The sequence below is a fragment of the Eucyclogobius newberryi genome, unplaced genomic scaffold (assembly GCF_026437365.1).
Source record: "Eucyclogobius newberryi isolate DKJ021-1_F unplaced genomic scaffold, fEucNew1.0.hap1 SCAF_8, whole genome shotgun sequence".
Lineage (NCBI taxonomy): Eukaryota > Metazoa > Chordata > Actinopteri > Gobiiformes > Gobiidae > Eucyclogobius > Eucyclogobius newberryi.
The window spans coordinates 6471567-6494493 of NW_027316500.1; the positions used below are offsets into that span (position 1 = coordinate 6471567).

Genomic DNA, 22927 nt, shown 5'->3' on the forward strand with positions numbered 1-22927 from the left:
GAGAGTTTTCTTACTTTAAATGTTCATGTAAAAGTATAAGATAATTGGAATTGCAATCCAAATAAAGCTAAATTACTTGGTTATGTCCAGTGGGAGTCGCCCTGATGAGTACGAATGCCATTTCTGAATCAAGTCTCCGTCTAAGGTGCAAATCTTTTTTTGGCTGTTTTCATCGTCTGTGACCGGAGTACTCTGTCAAAAAGGATAAAAAGAATCAGACTTTAACACAGAAATGAAAATACTGTAATAAAAAAGTATGTGAAAGTACACAGACGCGTACATTTGAAGTTCGGTAATGAGCGAAACTCTGATCTCCTCCAGCGAAGATCATTTTGACGAGGCAGCATTCCTCCGACTCTGCAAAACAAGTGGCAGAGCGATGACTAATCACGGTCAGTTACAGCTCACACTCGCAGGGATTGGTGCAGATTTTCAGCCACATTTCTGTTTGTCAGCCCCAAGGCAGCTGCGTCTTCAGAGTTTGAGGAGTGAATGAATAATGCAATGTACAGTAAAGTGCTTTGAGTGTCAGAAAAAGGGTTTATTGCTATCGTCAGTGAATAAAAACAAGAACTAGGAACTTTCTTCAGTATAAATATAATAGCAAAATATAAACAAAATATATATATAATAAGGCATGAATAAAAAAAATAACTAAATACCGTATTTTCCGGACTATAAATCGCTTTTTTCATAGTTTTGGCCGGGGTGCAACTTCTACTTATATTTATACTTATATACTTATACTCCGGAGCAACTTATATGTGATATTATTTGTTATTTTCACACTTGCAACCACATTTCATACTCCAGTGCGACTTATATATAAGATAATCCTTTATTGTCCACACATGGGGAAATTTCATATGTGAATTTCATATGTGAAAAAAAACGTATGTTTATGTTTTTTACTTCTCTATTATGCATTTTATGGCTGGTGCGACTTATACTCCGGTGCCACTTATAGTCCAGAGAATACGGGTAATAAAAATTATAATAATAATATATTGAACGCTTCCAAGGCATGATTAGTGGTGCTAGATGTTTAGAAAAATGTATAATATCACCATTGTTGCTTTGGAGAATTGCAAAATTAGATTTATGGTTTATTTTATGGTCCATTCGCATTTTGAGCTGGACTTGAACCTCAACTATGACATTTAAATTCACATTTTGGCAAATTCCTGATGCATTGTTGAAATATTGTCTGAATATCCTCAAAGAGATCATGGACAAACTGCAGAGATACTCATTTCTGTCACTATTGCTCACTCCTGGGCGTGATGTTAAGCATTGTAAATTGCTTAAAAATCGATTTATAATAATTGATAACACTCAACAATAAAACAACAACAACAACAAAGGGTATTCTGTGGCTCAGGATACAGTGGTTTGCGTCGTGGTTTGAGTGCAGCAGGGGTCAAACCTAGGCCTGGTTAAAATGGCCGACCGTCCCGTCCTCACCTGAGCTGTTTTCCATGTTTTCGTTGATCGTCCAGGGCCCCTTCACGGAGGCCGGACTCTTTCTGTTGAAGGTGGCTTTGAGGCCGAGCTGTCCGTTTCCCCCGAGGCCAAACGAGTACATTTTCCCAGACAATGGCGTGTAGGCCAACGTGTGCTGCCTGGAAGAAAGATGTCCCACAGTATGGCACGCTGAACTTATCCAATTTCATCATCAATTACATAGTTGTGTTTTGTTTGTGTGGGAAGTTACATTTACCTTTTGAATAAACCATACATTTTAAGAGTAGTTTTTCTAACACCATACTTTTACTATAGTGATATTTAGTTTGACGTGCTCTAATTTTAATGAAAGTTGTGGTTAATTGTCCCACTGTGAAAAAGTGACAAAGCTTTAAGTTTTTGTTTCTTACACGTTGCTTTCAAAAATTGTTTGTTGTGGTATTTTTTGTGTGTTCTTTTGAAATGCGTAAAATCTGTGTATTATTTTAGGTTTTGTCCGTCCAATTACATTAACTCATAAACAGTTTCAAAGGTAGACGTCTGGACAATGTTTTAAAATACCTTTGAAACTTTTTTCTATGATTTCTTATTCTTTTAAAGTACTCTACTTGCTTTTTTGTATGTTTAATAAAACTGTTCATCTCAGCTGCAGTTTCTCTTTGTGTACTTTTATAAACCAGTCTTATTTCCTTTCATTCGCTTGCCTTCTACTGGCACATTTTCATCAGAACCAGTGAAGTGAATAAAAACACTTTTCTTGAGGGTAAGATAATGTTTTCAAGGTCGTTAAATAGATCATAATAAATATGATTGTCGTAGCGGTGACTAAGAGTGTACTCATTTCAGTAATATATTGACCCGTTTCCTCACCTTCCACATGCAATCTGAGTGACTACATTTCCCATGAGCTCAAAGACCTTCCTGGGGTTGATCTCGTGGTTTGTGGCGTTGTGTCCCAGCTGCCCGTATCCCCCAGCTCCGAAAGTAAACACACCTCCCTCCTGGAAAACACATTTCAACCCCAAACACCAAACCACAGGGTCGTGTCATCATAAGGGCAAAAACAAGCCGTCGTTTTCTTAAGTGAAAACTACAGCGTATCGTTTTATGCCGAGTCAGAGTTATTGTAAAGCTGCAAAAACCTCTCAAGCTTAAAATGTCCTGAACATAGATGTCTAATCCTCTTATACAGATAATTGATCACATTATATTGGTTGATTTATTTTGTTTTAATGTCTGACTGTTTCATCATTGTTCTGTGAAGCATCTTTGAGTGTCCTGAAAAGCGTTATGAAAAATAAGATGCATTTTTATTCATCCGATTTCACTTTTTATACAGGAAAACGTTCAAATGCATTTAATCAAGCCCGACTCTGACCCGTTCTTTGTTCTGCAGCAAAGAACAGAAAAATTCACATCAAAAGCCGACAACCACAAAAAAAACTATAAAAGGAAAACAACTACAAGTCTAGAGTCAAAAGAAGTGTGCGAGTCTTTTCAAAATGAGCAGCTCGTCCCCAAATCCAGAGAATCAAATAAACATGAATTAAGAGTTCACCACTGCTGGGCTGCTGTAGTTAAATATTACACGTTATAAATAAGATGTACTTTTTTGGGAAATAATGATCAGCCAGAAAAAAGTGGCACCATCTACTAGCAATAACATCTCAAGCGTCTCACTCGTGGACCGCTTATCGAACAGAAAGTTACATAGTGAAGCATTAAATAACAAACATTAGGAAAATCCCTGCTGTAAACGTGACTTGCCTTTGTGAGCACCGCCGTGTGATCTTCTCCACAACAAATATAAACCACTCTCTGTGATCGCAGCGACTTCAGCAGAGCAGGGAAATACCGATCTAAGAAATAAAAACAACAATGTGAGTTCTTTTATTTATTATTTCATAATTAAAATGTTTAAGCAGCCGTTTTCTCAAATGACCGGTAGAAAAAAAAGTCTAGCATCACTTCTGTGTAGACCAGACCCGGGCATTTGTGGCCCCAGGGGCAAGATGTGGCCCTCGGCATGTTTTAATCCGGCCCCTGGAAAGATTTTAGTTTCTATTTTCTAACTGTTTGTAACATCTGTCTGCACTTGTATACTTAATAAAGATGAGATGAAATTAATTAAATAATAGATTCAATAGCCTATACTTGACAGAAAAGTGATATTTTATTTTATTTTACATTTTTCTCTTTTTTTTACACCAATGATTTGAATATGGCCCTCGGAGGAAAATAATTGCCTGGTGTAGAGGGTCAAAAAAGTAGCTCCAATTACTCATTATAGATGGTAACTTTACAAATACTAGGAGTGTTCATGGTTAACGATTAAACACTTAACCCAGGGGCGGAGCTTGGGTCCTGTCACTGAGCGAAGCATCCTGAATATTTATTTGCATTTATTTTTATTGCAATATTATTTTAGATTTATGGTTTTGCTAAATAAAAAATGCAACAAAATTAGAGCATGATATGATTAAAAATGACAAAAACGGCCATTTCAGCCTTTGATTTATTTTTTTTAATTAGCTTGTTGGCCTTAGCCTATAGCACATCAGCACACAATCATTTACTTCAGTGGTCCCCAAACCATCCGGCCCGCTGGGCCTTTCAATCCGGCCCGCCAAGCTTGTCCAAGTTAAATAAAAAAATTATTTGGAAAAAAAAAAAAATTATATATATATATATATATAATATATATATATATATATATTATATATATATATATATATATATAATATATATATATATATATATATATATATATATATAATATATATATATATATATATATATATATAAAATATATATATATATATATATATATATATATAATATATATATATATATATATATATATATATAATATATATATATATATATATATATAATATATTATATATATATATATATATATATATTTTTTTTTTTTTTTAAAGCAAATATTGGAGTCAAACTCGCGATACTGTGGCTGGCCGTTCACTTTACATTTCGCCTATAATGCCCATACTTCCCCAAGCGATGGCACTGTTCCCTCTAAGCTGCGCCTGCGCGATTGCGCACTGCTCGCACATAAGATCTATGGCGCGCAGAAAATAAAATTCACCACAAACGGCCACAGGGGTCAATCAACCAGGAAGCGCAAGTTTTTGACACACTGTAGATCTTGTGGACAGTAGAAGCACTGTCCAGGGGACACGTCGTGTTCTCTACATTTTTAGTTTCAAAATGCTGTGTGTTTTATTACAATCAGAATCATATTCACTGAGAAATTAGTCTTATTAGTCCCGCAGCGCAGAGCGACCAGGGGCGCAGCGCGGACCGCGGAGCAGCGCGGACCGGGGCGCAGCGCGGACCGCGGGCACGTTCAATAGACAACTGACGTGTCACTATTGTGTAGATGAGACTTTCTTGGCCAGACCTGACTCACGAGTCAAAAGACACATGTGCATCATTATCTGGACCATATTTGTGTAAATATCTCATGTCACAGTAACACTCACTCGATGAGTATGAGCTCAGGAGCAGATGATCCTGATGTGAAGACACAGGTAAATCAGCTCTCATAGAGTCTTCAAGGAGCTGCAAGCTGTGATTTGTTCTAAAGCGGGTCTAAAGCAGGACTAAAGCGGACCGCCAGTGCGCCGCGTGTGCCACGAGGCCCCGGTTTAAAAGACGCATAAAAACTGCGTTTATTTATGTGTAAATATCTCATGTTACAACGTGGGCACCTGCGGTTTATGACAGATGCGGCCCTGTTAGTTTATGAATAATATCATCCAGAAATGGTCTTGAAGTGGCACATTTTGGAGCAGTTGATGAGCATAAAGTCAAAGCAAGAAGCAAACGAAGCATCAACCTGGACAAAGTGTCCAACCACTGGAGACGTGAGAAGGACAGAAGTGCAAAAATGTAACATTAAAGTCAAAATGTTTGCATATTCTGGTGACATTTATTAAGATTTTTTATTTATGGATATTAATCATTCCATGCTGTTACTACTAGATAATTTATGGGTAGAAGAAATGCTAATAAAAAAACGGTCCAACACTCTTAAACTTAACGACTTTTATGCTTCACTGAACGAAACAAAACCTCCGGAGGACGTACAGAAGATGCTGGTCTTGTTTGGCTCGACCTGCATATGTGAGACATTCAGTGTCATGAACATGAACAAAGCCCGTCACAGATCCAGTTTCACTGATCAACACTAAAGGATCGATCCTGAGAATTCCCACAACAAAACTTACACCAGACTTTGATGCAAAACAGGGAGATCAACAACACTGTTCCCACTGAAATTGAAGGTCAATTTTCCTGCTGTGTTTATTCAACTGAAATGTAATTAAATTAATCATTATTTAATGCATTTGGAAAACAATTTGTACATTGAGCCTTGCATTTGTTGCTTTGTTACAAGTTACAGGTCAAATCTTGCGTGTAATTTATAGTAATTCATTAGTTCACACAAACACACCATCCATATTTTCCTGGCCCGGCCCCTCGGTCAAATTTTAGAACCCAATGTGGCCCTCGAGTCAAAAAGTTTGGGGACCACTGATTTACTTCAATGAAAGTGTGGACCAAAAACACTGTATTAACGTGATAAAATGTAGGTCTTCCAACTATATTTGTTTATAAAGTGAACGGAAACACAAATACCAGTAAATATTCTTACTATTAGTGTCGCTGAGTCCGAGTTGACCAAACTTGTTGCATCCCCAGCCGAACACGGCTCCTGAGAAAGTGCGTGCGAAGCTGTGAGCGCCCCCTGCTGTTATCTGAGCAAAGGGAATGCCCTGAAGAGACTGGACCAGCTGAGGCGTGCAGATGCTCTGGCCGTTTATCCCCAGACCCAGCTGACCGGAACGGTTTTGGCCCCACGAAAATATGTGGCCGCCTACGGAACAAAAGCACACGGTCGGGGAAAACGCTGATATATAAAAACATTTGCAGAGGTGATTACTTCATACTTTAACTAAATATTACTCAAAAAAACGTAAACTCTGTAATGATAAAGGAGTTTTCAGACATCCTACTTTCACACCAACATTGAATAATATGAGATGGTTTGAACATGCGTTTCTTGCACCACTCCCTCAAATATTAATTATTTTGTTCTCATTTCCATGTCCATCATATGAAAATACCACATTTTGAGCATTATTAATAGATGTCCAATGTATACAAACGATATTCTTTGGGTTTGTCTAACTCTAGTGCATCTTCTGGATCCCAGGCAAGAGTTTTCTATAACAGTAAAGCTAATTTCACGGAGAATAAAACTCCATGTCATTAGATGCCGACAGCACACAGTCGTCTCATTTTGACCTGAAAACAGCTGCTTTTACAATAAATCTGTACTGAAGCAGGACACCTTTGACTCCATTACAGTACAGCTAGTTTAAATCACTCCAATGACAGATAAGTGCCATTTTAAAACGTAATCAGAGGCTTGCAGTTTGCTCTTTGTAAAGTAATGTTTTCAAAAGCCAAATGTATTTTACTGCAATCAAATTATTATTCCATCACTCCTTAATAAAATCCACTAGACATTATTTTCATTCATAATATCTAACAAAAATATCACATAAACTTTATCTTTTTAGCTTGTTTACTTTCACAGTGTCAAATTTGTCATGGTACTTTTTGTGTTTTGTAAGTTATGTCCATTGTGTGTTTGTGTGGTTGTTCTTTTTAGCTTTTTTGCACGTCTTTCCAATGTGATTTTAAACTGCAAATGACAAATAAACTGAACTTGAAACATGGAAAAATACTCTTTCGACAAATTCTAATACTAATAGAGAACTCTTCAGTCTTGTTGGTGCCCGGGGCAGACTGACAAGAGGTGTGGCTGCCGTTTTCCCCTCGGTTTCCCACAGATACAGTGACACGTTCATAAGTGTCTTGCCCAAGGACATTACAATAGTGTTCAATGCCATGAGTGGAGATCAAACCTGTTGTTGTATTGTTCACACTTGTCCTTATTTGGTCCTAAATTGAGCCCATTTTCATCCTGATTTGGACTTGTTTGGTCCTGTTCAAGTCCTTGTTTAGTCCTGATGTCGTCCAGGTTCAGTTTTGGGTTTAGTCATGCCTATAACGTGTACCAACCTTTTGAAAGTGCATGGGAGTGTCGGTATCCACAAGCGACCTGAGTGATTTGTACATCTGACAAACTCTTGATGTTACTGAAAAGAAGGAACAAAAATGAATTAAGAAAGAAAAAACATTAACCCATTCATTTTACCCTCGTCTACTCCTAAACTATATTTGAATGTGCCTTCGTTTCAAAACTCTCAACCTACATACTGTAATAATCTCACACAACAACGGAAACTTTTAAAACCCTGCTTTTCTAGTGACGCACAAGGGATTTTCAAAATGCCATTTGAGCCACATATGTCACACAACACCAAGGAACAAAACATACGTCACCCTGCTGCTCTCAAATCAATTCACAAATCAAATATTGCTGCCAATGTAGGACTTATGATGATTTTAACCTTATTAATCTGCTTTTTAATATGAATGAATAGGTACAAGGTGATTATACTGGACAACAACACATCAAAACAATCAATTATCTAATTCAAACAGTCGATACATTCTGTTTTTCAGTCTAATTTTTATCTTTTTTTGAAATACACTGTTTAAATTTTTGTTTATCTGCACATGGGGCGTATAATTAATTCTTAATAAGTTCAAGCCGGGGAGGAGCAAAGTTATTGAAAGCCTCTATTTGCAAAGGTAAAATGAGTTCTTGAGTTTGAATGCATTTTAATAAAAACTCACTTGTATTGGTATTGGGTTGATATCACAATACTTGCCGTAGCATGAATCACAACATTAGCATTAATCCCTTCAGTATTTACCGAGGCACACGAACACATTCATCAAAGTTGTTGAGTCCGAGCTGTCCGTCGGAGCCCAGGCCCCACGAGAAGACTTGCCCTTTATCGTTCAGCGCCAAAGTGTGAGACTCTCCACACGACAGCGCCTCGATGATCTGTGCGTCCAGAGCGACAACCTGCTCTGGAAGAAAAGAACACTGGGAATGAGCCAGAACTTACACTGACTTAAACATCATCTTCCTGGAGACCAATCCTAACCTTAAAGGACACATATTATGCTTGTATTCTTATTTACCTTTAAACATGCTCTTGAGTACCTTTACTTTGGAGGAACAGTCAGCGCTGATTGATCATTCAAAGTTATGAAGTTTAGGGTAATGCATAAGGTCAGGAACAACATTAAGGTAAATGGTTAAAAACTCTTAGCCTTATCTCATCTTATGCTATAAAATAAAACATAAATCAGTCACAAATATAGTTTAGCAACAGAAGGCAACTCATTACCATGACAACCAGGTCACTTCCATCCCTCTGGACCCGACTATTTAGCACAGGCATGTCCAAACTACAGCCCTCATACCAATATTTGTTGGCCCTCTGGCTTGATGCGGTTTGTCCAAACAACAAAAAGTAGTACTTTTTACTGTGAAATTGGAAAATTCATTCATGTTTATGTTATACCAACCTAATATTAATGGTCAAAGTCTTATTAAAGGTGTAGAGGCTCATCGAAACTATGTCAAATGCAACATTTCAAATTATTCACATTTGACAAATTCAACATTGTCAGGTTTGTTTGTGGCCCTCTGCTCCGTATAGGTTTCAGAATGCGGCCCCCAGTCAAAAACACCCCTGAGTTAGAGCTAACTCTTTAATTTATTTGTCATCGCATGTTTTAGAATTTAAAATAATCTAGCACACAGGACTTACTCTTAGTCAGGCGTTTCCTAATCTAGAATGGTTTTAGAAATCCATTTACTGGCACCAGGGGGAATTACCATAAACAAAAGCTAGCTTTCCTCTGTCATGCTAATGCAGACAAATGGTTGTTACAAACACAATGTGACGGCAAAAATGCTTTGAACAAGTCTGGTGATGAGTTATGGACATAAAACAGTAGATAAGAGCTCAGAACTCAACTGATGTCACAAAACTGGCAAACTTGGAGCGGAGTTTTTATGCGGCTCAGAAAGGAGGACTTAGTAAGGAGGACGACAAAGATGTGTGAATGAAGCTAAATACAACTTCGAGTATGTTATTTATGAGGGAACAATGTTGTGACATGGTTAAAAGTTGTTTTTTAAAAAGTTTAAAAAAGGAAACATTACATAATGTGTCCTTTAACCATAGCTACTACCTGACTAACCTTAACTTCAATCCTCACCTGGTTTCTTCCTGGCCTTGTCGTGGCCGAGCTGCCCGAGGTCGTTGCAGCCACAGGTGTAGACCGTTCCGTCGTCGAGCAGGAAGGCCGAGTGTCGGGTGCCGCAGCCGACCCCGCACACCCGCTTGCCGTGGAAGAAGTCGCATTTGCGCGGCTCCACTACAATCTCCTCGTCGATGCCGCCCAGGCCCAGTTGTCCGTACGAAGCGTTGCCCCAACACAGCATGGTCGTCCCCCCCTTCCACGGCCAACCCAACGTGCCACCGTCTCTGTCAAAACACACACATTTAAGTTACACGTGTTAATAATATACACAAAATCTGGTACTGATGAGTGATATCAAAGTTTAATGAAAGAGGAAAAGCAATTAATTCTGTCTTTGTAATAAGCAAGTTTATAAGAGGACTAATTGTTTTGAAAAGAGGAGCAAAATAAGAGTTTTTATAGTACTATTGAGTCAAGATGTGAGCATTGTTCTCCTCATAATGTCTGACTGTCTCTTATTATTTATAAAGCATTTATGCAGCGAAGCATTTTCTGAAGTGCATGTGATTCTAGTATGACTTGCATACCGAATCCCCAAAACAATCCTTCTGTCCAAATGTCACAGCTCTAAATCAGAAATAACTAGTCCCAACAAATTAATTCCGTTAAAGAACACATACAGTATTGTGCTTTTCTTCTTCTTTCGCTGAAGTATTTGATATTAAACTCATCATTTGCAGAAGATTATTCAGCATATTGACCTAAAATGGGCACCTTGACTTCCTGTTCAAAATTGCAGAACTGTGACCATTTTTCATGTGTTTTTATTGTTGAAATGACTACGCAACATTTTTTAACCCTACATGTATGACTTGGATTCTGAATTTTAAAAACAATCGCAAGAAATTGCAGAGAAGTGGGCGGAGATAGGGGATAGGCGTAAACAAATCACAAATACAGGAAAACACAGGATAACTCAGACATACATAAATCATAAAAAAGTACAAAAGAAAAGAGTTCTCCAATCAGGAGGGGACATTGTTAATACAAGGTTAAAAGCCTTTCAAGTCACCTTTTACAACATGTATAACTTTATATTTGTTCATTACTGTGTTGTCCATGCTCCCATAAAAGATACTACCGTGTCTACATGTACAGCCTTGTTAAATTCCTTCACTGTGAGGAACGTCCTTCTAGAAGTTTCCTGTAGCTGAATAAGCAGATTACAAATGAGGCCAAGCTCAAACGTGAGCTGATCTTGGTCCTGAAAAGTCACAATACAGTAAAAGAGAACTCACTGTGTCATATTTGACTAGATCTAACGAAATAATGAAAGAAAACATCGTCCTGAATTCAAATAACGTCTGAAAAGATGCATATCCGGTGCTGAAGTTGTGCTTTTGTTTATGATTTAACCAGAAGATAAAGAAGTCGAGCTCTATTAACACAATATACATTTTAATATTTATCAAACAGGAAAATGGAAACAAAGCAGTCGTATTTAGACAGAAAATATTCACATTCAAGCAGCTTTTTGGAAGTTTATGTTTAGAAATGTTGAATACGTTACATACTGAGACATAACAGTCCCATCTGATTTTCAGCAGTGAAGTTGTGAAGTCCTTTACACGGTTTTCATCCTGAAAAGAGTGTTGTTTAAAATATCTGGATTATTACAATATAGATACATCAAATCATAGTCTTTTTACAATGTCATGCAACGTCAGTAATATTTCTAATCCCAGTTTGTCAAATATGGAACAGTTTTGCGGTTCACAACGAAAACATTAAAACCAGATGAAGGAATTTGAAGCCATTATGTCAAATTTTTTATGGCTAATGTAATTTTTGGGCCTGTGAGACTATAATCAAAGCTATAACTCACCCATTTCCTGTCAAATCAAACATTTTACATTATTACAAGTCATTTATTCTCCAAATCTCAGCACGGTTTAAATCTGATTGTCAGTTTTACAAAGATTTCAGTCATTTGTTTGTACTCCAAAGGGTTCAGAGACAGTTTCAGCTTAATTTGAGGTGTAACTTTACTTTGACAGTAATTTCTCAGACTTTTAGGACATATTTACGAACACCTATGAATAAACCCCCACACGAACACCACAGCACTGCGACATAACACCTGCAAAAGTGTTAAAAGACGTTTAGTTATTGAAAATATGCTAATATATGTGCTAGTGCTACAAGCACCCCTGAAGCCAAAACTACAAAGCAAATGTTTTAATTCTGCTGAAGTGGCTCCTTCTATTGACAAGCCCAACTACAACTACTACTGCAAGCTTTTTATGGCAAATAACAATCTTAAATAACCATAATACTACATAAGCAAGCTGTGGATTAGCAACTACGAAGAAAAATACCCAGGTTTGCCAACAGGAAGAATTATAAGAGGCGATTTAAACACGCTTTACTGTCAAGTGTTAGCGGCTAATGTTAGCACAATCTGACACCAAGCCTGGGCTAATTTGTAAGAAATTAGCTCCGTTGTTGGATATACGAGTTCGTGACATGGACTTAAGGTAATTCTGACCATAACAGGCTTATTCGGGCTGTTCGTAATGCATTTAGCACGAGTATGACAGACATTTCTTACCAAAACCGGCCAGTTATCTGCTCACTTTTCGTTTCGTTTCGCTGGATAAAGTCACATTTAGCACTGGACATTTAGCACTGGACATTGTAGCCGCAGAAGCGCATTGTCCAAAACCACAGAAGAGTCACGCACAGTTCGGTTTTAAGTCCGGAACAGCCACAACTCTGAGGCTAGTTAGATGTCAACAACCGCTGTAGTGAGAAGCGGTGTGGAGACGTCTGTGCAGTTTACGGCAGTGAGCGCGAGGCGACTTCCGGCACATTTCAAAATAAAAGTCGACGCGTTAAATATCAAATTGAATATCAGGTACATCAGTTACATAAGAAAATATAATAATTGCTTCAAATGTTGCCAAAAAAAGAAAAATGGTCTTACGTTGTAATATTTTAAACAAGGGTGTACGGTGAAGTGCATATTTTTGTTCACATTTGTCTGATACTTAAATCTCAACTGATAAAGACACCTTTTGGCACGTTTGACAATATTAGAACATATAAAATATTGAGATAGTCTTCTTATTTTTTAGCTTTACCTGGAACTGGGTAACTTTAAACAAAAATGTTTAATAATAATAATAATAATAACTTTTATTTATATAGCGCTTTTCAGTGACCCAAAGACGCTGAACATAATAAAAAAGGGGGGGGGGGGGTATTTACAGACAGGGGGGACAACACGTACAGAACACATTAATATACAGATAAAATGAACAAGACAGAAGAAGTAGAGAGAAAAAGATGGGGATGTAACAGGGGGTAGAAGAGTAGGCAATGGGGTAGAGGAGGCTAGGGGTAGGGGAGGTCATAGGCTTGGGTGAAGAGGTATGTTTTAGGCGGGATTTGAATGTTGTGAGTGAGGGAGAGTGGCGGACAGGTTGGGGGAGGGAGTTCCAGAGTCGGGGTGCTGTTCGGGAGAATGCTCTGTCGCCAAAAGTTTTGAGTCGGGATGTTGGTGCAGTCAGGGTGAGAGAGGAGGAGGATCGGAGAGCTCGGGTGGGGCGGTGGGGGATGAGGAGGTCAGACAGGTAGGGGGGGGCAAGGTGGTGAAGAGCTTTGAAGGTGAGGAGGAGTATTTTAAAGTTTATGCGCTGCTTGATGGGGAGCCAGTGGAGAGAGCGGAGAACGGGAGTGATGTGATCACGGGACCGGGTGTGGGTGAGGAGGCGGGCAGCAGAGTTTTGGACCATTTGGAGTCTATGGAGGGAATGGGAGGAGATGCCAGTGAGGAGGGAGTTGCAGTAGTCAAGGCGGGAGGAGATGAAGGCATGGATGAGGGATTCAGCAGCGGGGAGGGTGAGGCAGTGTCGGATTTTGGCGATGCGGCGGAGGTGGAAGTATGAGGTCTTGACAATGTTTAAAGTTACCCAGTTGGTTTAAATGCAAAGCAACATTTTCCATCATTTGCAATCAAATGTGAGGAGTTCTTGGGGGCCCTCTGCTGATTTTGGGGGCCTCTTATGCAGCTGCTGGTGTGTATATAGAGTAGGACCGGCCCTATTTCTTTGAATCTCCTCTAAACTGTAACCTTTAGATCTATTTGTCCAGAGCGTCTCAAACCTTTTCTGGCGCGCCCCCCTTGGGAGATAAAACAGTATCCACGCCCCCCACAGCCTCTGGGACAGGCAGAATTGGCCCCTCACTGTCGTAAATACAGCGTTTTAAGGAGAAGACGCACTCACGGTACTTCTCGTCAGTGTGGATCACTTTTACCACTGCGGGTCCACAACCGTCACACACAGACCGCTCTCTGTGTGGCGGTTTGGCAGCCGACTGAAAAGGTGCATTTACCACCACCTGCTGTAGTTGTACATCTTCAAAGTGTGTGTTTTAGACTATACTGTAAAAAAGAAAAAGGAGAGAGAGAAAGAGAGAGCCAGACGAGAGAGCTGACTCGTACCTCTGTTTATGTCTTCAACGCCCACGGGATCAAAGTGGAAAGGAATCGAATGCACAGACGTTGTTGTTGTTGTTGTTGTTGTTGTTGTTGTTGTTGTTGTTGTTGTTGTTTTACACTATACCATTAAAAAAGGAGAGAGAGATAATTAAACTTTTGTCCATATAATCACTGTTACTAGCTCATCACATTAGCATAGCTGTTTGTACAATGGATATTTTAAATTGTTCAATAATACATTCATTCATATTACAAACCTTGTCGACAGTAGTTTGATATTTTCACCATCTGTAGCTCTCACTGAGTCTTTGTTTCTGGCTATTTTCTTTTTGTTTAGCTTTTGTGTCTCTTGCAGTCTATTTGCAGATTGGACTAACATACAAAGGGACTTTTACTTTGGAGCTGCCCTGGACAGACCGGAAGTTCACCTGTCGTAACGATCTGTCTTTCATTGGAGTGAAGAAATGTCGCGAACCATCCTAAAGGTTCTAGACGGGAACAGACCGCGCATGCGCACCTCTCTGTAGTAAAACGATCCATGAAGCATGCCTAGAATTACACAATAATACTTTATAAGGGTGTTTTCCAAACTCGGAGAGCAAAAACCTGCTTGTTATTTAGGGAACCCGACATTACGCTGATGTAAAGTCTATATCTAGCCCAGTGATGCATGAGACAGCGTTTTTACATTGGATTATTATTATCAAGTATTAATAACACTGAAAAACGACCACTTTTTGCTTCTAAAATCACTTAAAAACATGCTTAAAATCCTTATGATATTACATAAAAAAATATTCATCTAATTAGTCATCTCAATGAAATAAAACAGTTCATGTCCTCAGCTTTCTCCAGACACTGTTCTTTGTCTCCCTCTGCTGGTGGTAAACGTGAACTGCAGCTTTGGCCTCAACATTGTGGAGCTATTGACTTTATTTTTAATTTATATATTTTAATAAAGTTTTAGGGTGAATTTATATTACATTGGGTGATGCGGTGGCACAGTATTTAGTGCTTCAACCTTGCAATGAGAAGGTTGTGTGTTTGACTCCCGGGTGGCATGGAGTCATGTGGAGTTTGAACTCTGCAGGTCATTATCAAATTGTGTTGTATTTTTTGTTTGCTTGGTAAATAGAACAAATATGAAGTTTTTGAGGATGTCAAAATTAATCAATTCATCTATTATCTTGATTATTCATATGTCACAACATTGTGGACTTTTAAATGTAAAAAAATAAAAAAAGGTTAATTTTAATTTTATGTGAACTCTTGAAACATTTAAGTAGTTTGTCTTTGATGCCATATTATTTTATGCAGCTTGTCACATATAGAAGAGAAATGAGTCACCCAGACTGTTTGAATTAGAACAAATTGAGAATTGAATCATTTTTGGGCATCTGTGTGTCAATAATCATGAATAATCTTAAAAACATGACGTTTTTTTCTTCCAATAACCATAACACAAACATTTTACTTGTGACATTGCAGATATAAGTGAATTACTTGGGCCTCATTCATACATCTCCAAAGTCTTGTAACAGTGAGTTTGTAAGTGAGAGAGAGAATGAGACGACTCTGACTCCACAATAACAGGAAGAGAATGAACACTAAACAAAGAGCACATTGTATGATACGGATGTTTTTACAATCATCAATGCGGATGTACAGTATTAAACAGAACTGTAGGAAATCAAGGTGAGAAACATGATCAAATTTACCGGAGCTGAGGATCATGGGAAATCCACCTTATCATATATTTAATCTCAAATAGTATGGAACTAAACCAAAAATAACTGTTATTTTGACAGGCTTCATAATCCAACAGAGGATTAGCTTTATTAATTGTGTCACTTTTATCAGATTATCCCAACAATCTGATTCTAAATTTAGGATGTACAGTTAATTATTAATGTCGGTGTAATCCCTCATTCGTCCAGGCGTGTTCCATAGTAGAAAAAGCTTCAGTTGTAGTCATCTGGACTCAGTTAGAAAAAATAGACGTTTCGACTCTCATCCAAGAGTCATTGTCAATAACAGAATTTAGATCGAGAACTCCGATATTAATACTGTTCTGTGGTAAGACCAGCCCATTGGGAGGAGCCTTCCTGAAGTAATAGTAGTACTTCAGGAAGGCTCCGCCCAATGGTAAATGTTTTCAAATGTGAAAATTTAATAACCAAAAGTCTAAAGAAAAATTGAGAGACATAACGTTACAACCAAATGGAGGTGTTTATTCATAGTTTTTGTAAAAGATTGTCATAAACGCTCAAAGACGCTGCACACAAATTGTTATCATTTTTAATTTGATTTTGTCCTCAACGCATGAGAAAATAACTTCTTTAACCAGATCTAATCATCACAACTCAAGCCAATAGTAAATATTTTAAAGTAAACAGTAAATCAATATGTCTTCCTCTGTGTGTACATTAGAAATACTAAAATAATCCTGGTAGTTCTATGTTTACTCTGTGTCTTTACTCACTTAAGCCGGTTTTGAGCCTTTGATCAATGACAGTCATTTCCCCTGTTTGTGACCTTTCATCATCAGAGCTGCTCCCACTGCGGAGAACTCACAAACTCTCTCTAATATTTGAAGTCAATCTCGGTTTTAAAAAAGCACAATTCTCAAATATTCCTCACCAATGTCGTGGTCTGGAAAAGAGTCCTCGGTCGCGATGTTCCAGACGTGTTTTCCCGGCGGTTTTGAGTCAAAAGCAGAGATTTCCAGAGCAAATTTCCTTTTCAAACTGTGATGTGAAGCCAACACGCACAGAGATAAATTACATATTAAGGAAAAATGAAATAATGTGTGTATACAGAGTTTTTAAAGTATTTCATGAGACGGGGAAAGACTATTTGCAGATTTTATTCTCAAAGGACTGGAGAAAGGTCAGAATCAGAAAAGGTTTTGAGGTTTTGAGTGAGGTTCTGAGGACTTACCCAGAGTCGAATCACAAGAAATGAAAGGAGCTACGTACAGACTTTCTTTGCACGCTTTCTGACACCGTACGTTTCAAAATTTTCTTAAAAAAAGAAGATAAAAGCAGACGTTTTGGCCAATTCTGTGTGGTCTAGATGGAAAGGTTCACAGCTATATTTTGAATTCAAGTGTTTCTGTGCTTAACTTGACCTCGCAGCAAAAATAAAAGCATCTCAGACTTTTTTCAGTTATTGAGCATTCAACTTTAACATTATGTACATCATCATTTGACATTGTGTTCACTGTAAACTGCAATATTGACCTAAAACTGCCAGAAAATAGAAACAAGTGCATTGACTTCATGTTCGAAACTGCAAAACTGACGTGACATTTTCTTCTACCAAGCATTTTATGTATGCATTTTTATCATATCACTGCTGGAAAGTGGCTGAAAAGTGAAATGTTTTAACCCTACACGGTTCACTCAGCGTCTGAGCTGCTCCAGTGAGGTCAGAGAAGTGGGCGGGGATAGGGGCTACAACAAATTATGCAGGAACAACATTATAACCAAGTCAAAAGCTCAAAAAAGTGCATGGATTTGACATAATAATAGATGTCGGTGTAATCCCTCATTCGTCCAGGCGTGTTCCATAGTAGATAAAGCTTCAGTTGTAGTCATCTGGACTCAGTTTGAAAAAAATATTTTTTCAAACTGAGTCCAGATGACTACAACTGAAGCTTTTTCTACTATAATAATAGATGTTTCTCTCCACTTATGAGGATTATGATTAGAGATGGAGAAATCTAAAATATTTATAATAATATCATTTGAATATCAGGTCTATTGTTGATTATTATTTTTAAATCTAACTAAAATTGCGTCAAAAAGAGCTGATTAAGAAGATTAATGTTCTAATTTCAAAGAGATTTTTTGCTTAATTCACTTTAATTTAATGGAGGTAATAGAAGTAAATACATTGTTTTAGCACATTTATAATTATTTGCCACAATATCTCCTGATTATTATTATCAGGCTGCTCCAAAAATGATCAAGATATTCCTTTTCATCAAGTCCTCCCGCCTTTAATCACGATTCCTATATAGCTACATCAACTGGTCAAACTTAAAGATGAAATAAAGGCAGGTTGTGATTTTGAAAGACACATTGACGCGATAGTCTGTTCTGTCATACATCTTTGTGCATCACTGATTATTATTCTGCTCTTTATTCAGCTCCAACAGACAAATACAACGTCTAATTTTAACCTTTAAACGTGCATCAAAGCTTGACTCACCAACTCAAACCAGACTCCGCCAACAACTAAATAAATAAATACACCCTTTTGTATTGTCTTCCCGTGCTATTTACAGCAACGTCAGTCACAACCTGGTTCCAAGCAGCCACATTTCACATTTCACTCACACGGTTTGCGCAACGTCTTTGTCTCGTGTCTTTGCGGTTGATCTTGTACGGCCGGTTTCCTCAGGGTGTTTTCTGCTTCACCTGTCGCAGTTTGGCCCCGTGTTTTTATTCCACACATTCAAAGCAGAGTGAGAAGACAGACAAAGACGGAGAAGATGCTGCACCTCGTCGGGGTGAGCAACGATTGTGATTTTAATGTGTTTTTGGTGTAATTTTGATGTGTTTTTGATGTGTTTTTGAGGTGTTTTTGATGTGTTTTTGGTGTGTTTTTGATGTGATTTTGATGTGATTTTTGTATGTTTTTGAGGTGATTTTGATGTGATTTTGGTGTGTTTTTGATGTGTTTTTGGTGTGTTTTTGATGTGTTTTTGGTGTGTTTATGATGTGATTTTGATGTGTTTTTTGTGTGATTTTTGTGTGTTTTTGAGGTGATTTTGATGTGTTTTTGAGGTGTTTTTGATGTGTTTTTGGTGTGTTTTTGATGTGATTTTGATGTGATTTTTGTATGTTTTTGAGGTGATTTTGATGTGATTTTGGTGTGTTTTTGATGTGTTTTTGATGTGATTTTGATGTGTTTTTGGTGTGTTTTTGATGTGATTTTGATGTGATTTTTGTATGTTTTTGAGGTGATTTTGATGTGTTTTTGGTGTGTTTATGATGTGATTTTGATGTGTTTTTTGTGTGATTTTTGTGTGTTTTTGAGGTGATTTTGATGTGTTTTTGAGGTGTTTTTGATGTGTTTTTGGTGTGTTTTTGATGTGATTTTGATGTGATTTTTGTATGTTTTTGAGGTGATTTTGATGTGATTTTGGTGTGTTTTTGATGTGTTTTTGGTGTGTTTTTGATGTGATTTTGATGTGATTTTTGTATGTTTTTGAGGTGATTTTGATGTGATTTTGGTGTGTTTTTGATGTGTTTTTGGTGTGTTTTTGATGTGTTTTTGGTGTGTTTTTGATGTGATTTTGATGTGTTTTTTGTGTGATTTTTGTGTGTTTTTGAGGTGATTTTGATGTGTTTTTGAGATGTTTTTGATGTGTTTTTTGTGTGATTTTGGTGTGTTTTTGATGTGTTTTTGGTGTGTTTTTGATGTGATTTTGATGTGTTTTTTGTGTGATTTTTGTGTGTTTTTGAGGTGATTTTGATGTGTTTTTGAGATGTTTTTAATGTGTTTTTTGTGTGATTTTGATGTGTTTTTGATGTGATTTTGATGTGATTTTGATGTGATTTTGATGTGTTTTTGAGGTGTTTTTGAGGTGTTTTTGATGTGTTTTTGATGTGTTTTTGAGATGTTTTTGATGTAAACAGTTTGAAGGTTAAAGTGATGTGACTTTGGATGCTGATTGGAGCGTTTTCTTTGTTTTAGGCCGCGGTCGGTCTGCTGATGGTCATAATGTGGCTCTCAAAAGGACTCAATGAGGTAAGTTAAAATGGTGGTCTTATTTTAACACGTTGAAGTCAAGTCAAGGCATCTTTAAGTACCACATTCCTGATGCGTTTTAGTCACTTCAGAATCAGAAAAGGTTTATTGCCATTGCCAATGAACAGAATTCACAAACATAGGAACATGCTCTGGTGATACGTTGCAACATAAAACAATGAACAGTGATAAAATAACCTGTATAAAATCAAAAAGAATAACAATTTAAATCTGCTATAGGATAAAAATAAAAATAGGCTTATTATGTACACAAAATGAACTAAGATTTGTGCTGAATTGGCCGTGGATTCGTCTTGTTTTACAGTTGTATTTGTTTGTTAATGGTACTTTGTAAGGCATTCTTCGATGATGGCGCTATATTCTGCTTCTTTGAGTGGCCGTTTTGGTATAAAATGTGCTCTTTTCCAGCTTTTTGGGGCTCAGAGGGTTCAAATGTGCCTGTCATTGCACTTGGTTGAGATGCAAGTCAAGCCTAAAACCATAAAATGAACCTTAAAAGTGCAGAACCATCACTTCACACTCTTTTGGAACTCATTTGTAATACATGCATATAGACAGAGCACTTAACATTGGCATTTTGCACATTTACAAATCAACAATAGCGATATTATGTAGTTTAGAGCAGTTTTTGAATCAGAAACTGCTCTCGACTTTGCTCGGTTCAACCTGTGATACGTCACTGGTCAAACTACTGCATTTTGCTCTCAAATGGTATTTGTCACTGAAGGAAAGTAACGTTGTGTTTTATCCAACAGGGAAATCAGTGGCAAAAGTCCCTGGTGCCCGAATCTCCCGCCGCCACTAAAACGGTAAGAAAAACACATTGGATCAGTGCGATTTTCACTCAGATAATGAACGTTGATAATGCCCTCGCGGCAACTCAACATTTTATGAAGATTGTCCTTTTGTTTTTTATCAGTTTATGAGCGACGGAACATTCAAACAAACATTTAAGTCTGGTATTTTTGTCCCGATTAGTCCAAAGTTTGTCAAATTGTGTACAAAAGCAGTTATTATACGAGTCCAGGCCATGATTGTTGGTTCCTTTTGTGTCATACGGTTCTTTTTTTATGGCCTTATTTTTCTTTTTCCTGCCGCCTAAGGTTTGCTTCAAAGTATCAATTTACTGTGTCCATGGAAGGAGTTTAAGATTTAAGATTAGAATGCATTCGTTAAAACTGTTTATTCAATTCAATTAAATTGGTAGTAATCCCGAGTTAAAACAAGCACATAATATCAGTGGTCAAAGTACTGTTTTGCATGACTCGAGTAAAAGTACTTGTCAAATATTACTCATGTACAAGTAAAAGTAGCTCAGTGAAATGATTACTTAAGTTAAAGTACTGTAGAATCTACTTGAGTATCTAATATACTTTTTGATGAATGTTTACATGATTTTCCCACTGCAGTTTCAAAGAAATAATACAAATATAAGTCGTCTTTTTCTAAAAAAAATTGGCAAATTGTGTTTTTGTCACATCCTGTTCAGTCCATCGTGTAAAACTATTATAAATTATGTAAAAGATAACATTAGAAAGGCATATTTGGTTATAAAAGGAACATTGGATTAAGGAATTAAATCAGACAATAGTTTTTACATTTACTTTTTCCAAAACAAAAGCAAGATTAAGTCGACTCAAAGCTCGTTAGAACTTCAACAGATAAGATAAGAGAACCTTTATTTGTCCCACGACGGGGGAATTGCACTGTTGCAACACAGACTAGGCACCTAAGTGGAATAATATTGTTAACGACCTTCAAAATGGATGAAAGCTGAACAAAAAGCCAGAAGATGTGCAGGAGAAAAGCTTTGAATGGGACAAAGAAGTGTAAAAATCCTCCACAAAACGACTTTAGAAAGTATTATATTTGCCTTTCGAATGTAGTGGAGTCAAAGTAATAAGTACACAGCTAAAACACAGCCCAAGTACTTGAGTAAATCTATAGTTACTGACCACTTCTGTAGAATATCAGCAGCTCATAAAGACAGTGGAGTTATTGCGATAAAAGTCACAGAGAAATAATAGAAAATAGTCAATTATTCGGACAAATGAATCGACTTTTCATTTAAAACTATTAAAACGGAAAGACAAAAAAGGCCAGTTTATATCAGTTTAATCTTATATGCCTAGTCATTTACATTATTTCCTCAGGTAGATTTCAAAACAAGCCTCGTGTGGAAACTGCCGTGTCGAAATGCTGTTTCTGTCACACGACTCTTGCTCATCACATGATAAACACTCGTGGCATTTTCCAGGTTTCTCTCAGTGATTAAGTTGTCATTTTCTGTCGACACAAAGACGTCAGGGGGTTTTTCTACACACTTTCATGTTTTACCTTAACGTCTAGGCATAAAACGACCGACTTCCTTCCTGTTTAACTACATTTTGTCGATAACTATGGACTTTTTCCTGCTTTAAATATGCTCTAAAATCTAGTTTACCACCTCAAAATGTGAAAACACATATGTACAAATGCAGTTTATGTATTCATTTGACATGGGCGGTGTATAATAATGAACATTTGTGACAGTTAAGGTGTAAAAATGACAAATTATACGACAAAAAAAGACAACGTGGTATTAGAAAAGGCAAATCGAACGTGCATTGAATGTTCACAGTGCGGCATTAAACGTGTCTATCTTGCATTTATTCAGTTACAGATGTTTTTACAGCTCAAACACACCTTGAGAAAACAACTGTGAGCGTGCGGTAGGAACATTATGCGGGACAAAAGTGACAAAAGTGACAGAAGATCATTGTCAACTTTCATTTCCTGTTTGAAAAAGGACTTGATGATTAATTAATTGCGCTTTAATTTGGACGAGCTGATCCGGTCGTGCACATTTATTTGGGTGTTGCATTGACAAGCCTTTAAATCACACCACTGGGCTTGTCTCTGCACAAGTGGTTCGAGCGCATTCTTTCTGTGGTAATTCAGTCGAAAACACAC

The 22927-nt window shown here is 37.4% G+C and overlaps 1 protein-coding gene across 2 annotated transcripts in view; it reads right to left on the bottom strand.

Annotated features, from left to right (window-relative positions):
- herc4 (HECT and RLD domain containing E3 ubiquitin protein ligase 4) overlaps positions 1–12467 on the bottom strand; it is a 28387-nt gene extending 15920 nt beyond the window's left edge. The window contains exons 1-11 of one of the 2 annotated variants that reach the window (XM_072437106.1): positions 12302–12467; positions 11265–11330; positions 9706–9974; positions 8343–8502; positions 7582–7658; positions 6146–6367; positions 3232–3323; positions 2335–2465; positions 1465–1622; positions 281–357; positions 77–192 (exon numbers count right to left, since the gene is read on the bottom strand). In XM_072437106.1, coding sequence (XP_072293207.1) covers positions 77–192; positions 281–357; positions 1465–1622; positions 2335–2465; positions 3232–3323; positions 6146–6367; positions 7582–7658; positions 8343–8502; positions 9706–9974; positions 11265–11272 — 1310 coding nt within the window. In that variant the 5' untranslated portion in view covers positions 11273–11330; positions 12302–12467. The remainder of the gene's footprint in view (positions 1–76; positions 193–280; positions 358–1464; positions 1623–2334; positions 2466–3231; positions 3324–6145; positions 6368–7581; positions 7659–8342; positions 8503–9705; positions 9975–11264; positions 11331–12301) is intronic. The other variant, XM_072437107.1, reaches the window with a different exon arrangement.
- Positions 12468–22927: the final 10460 nt, after the last annotated feature.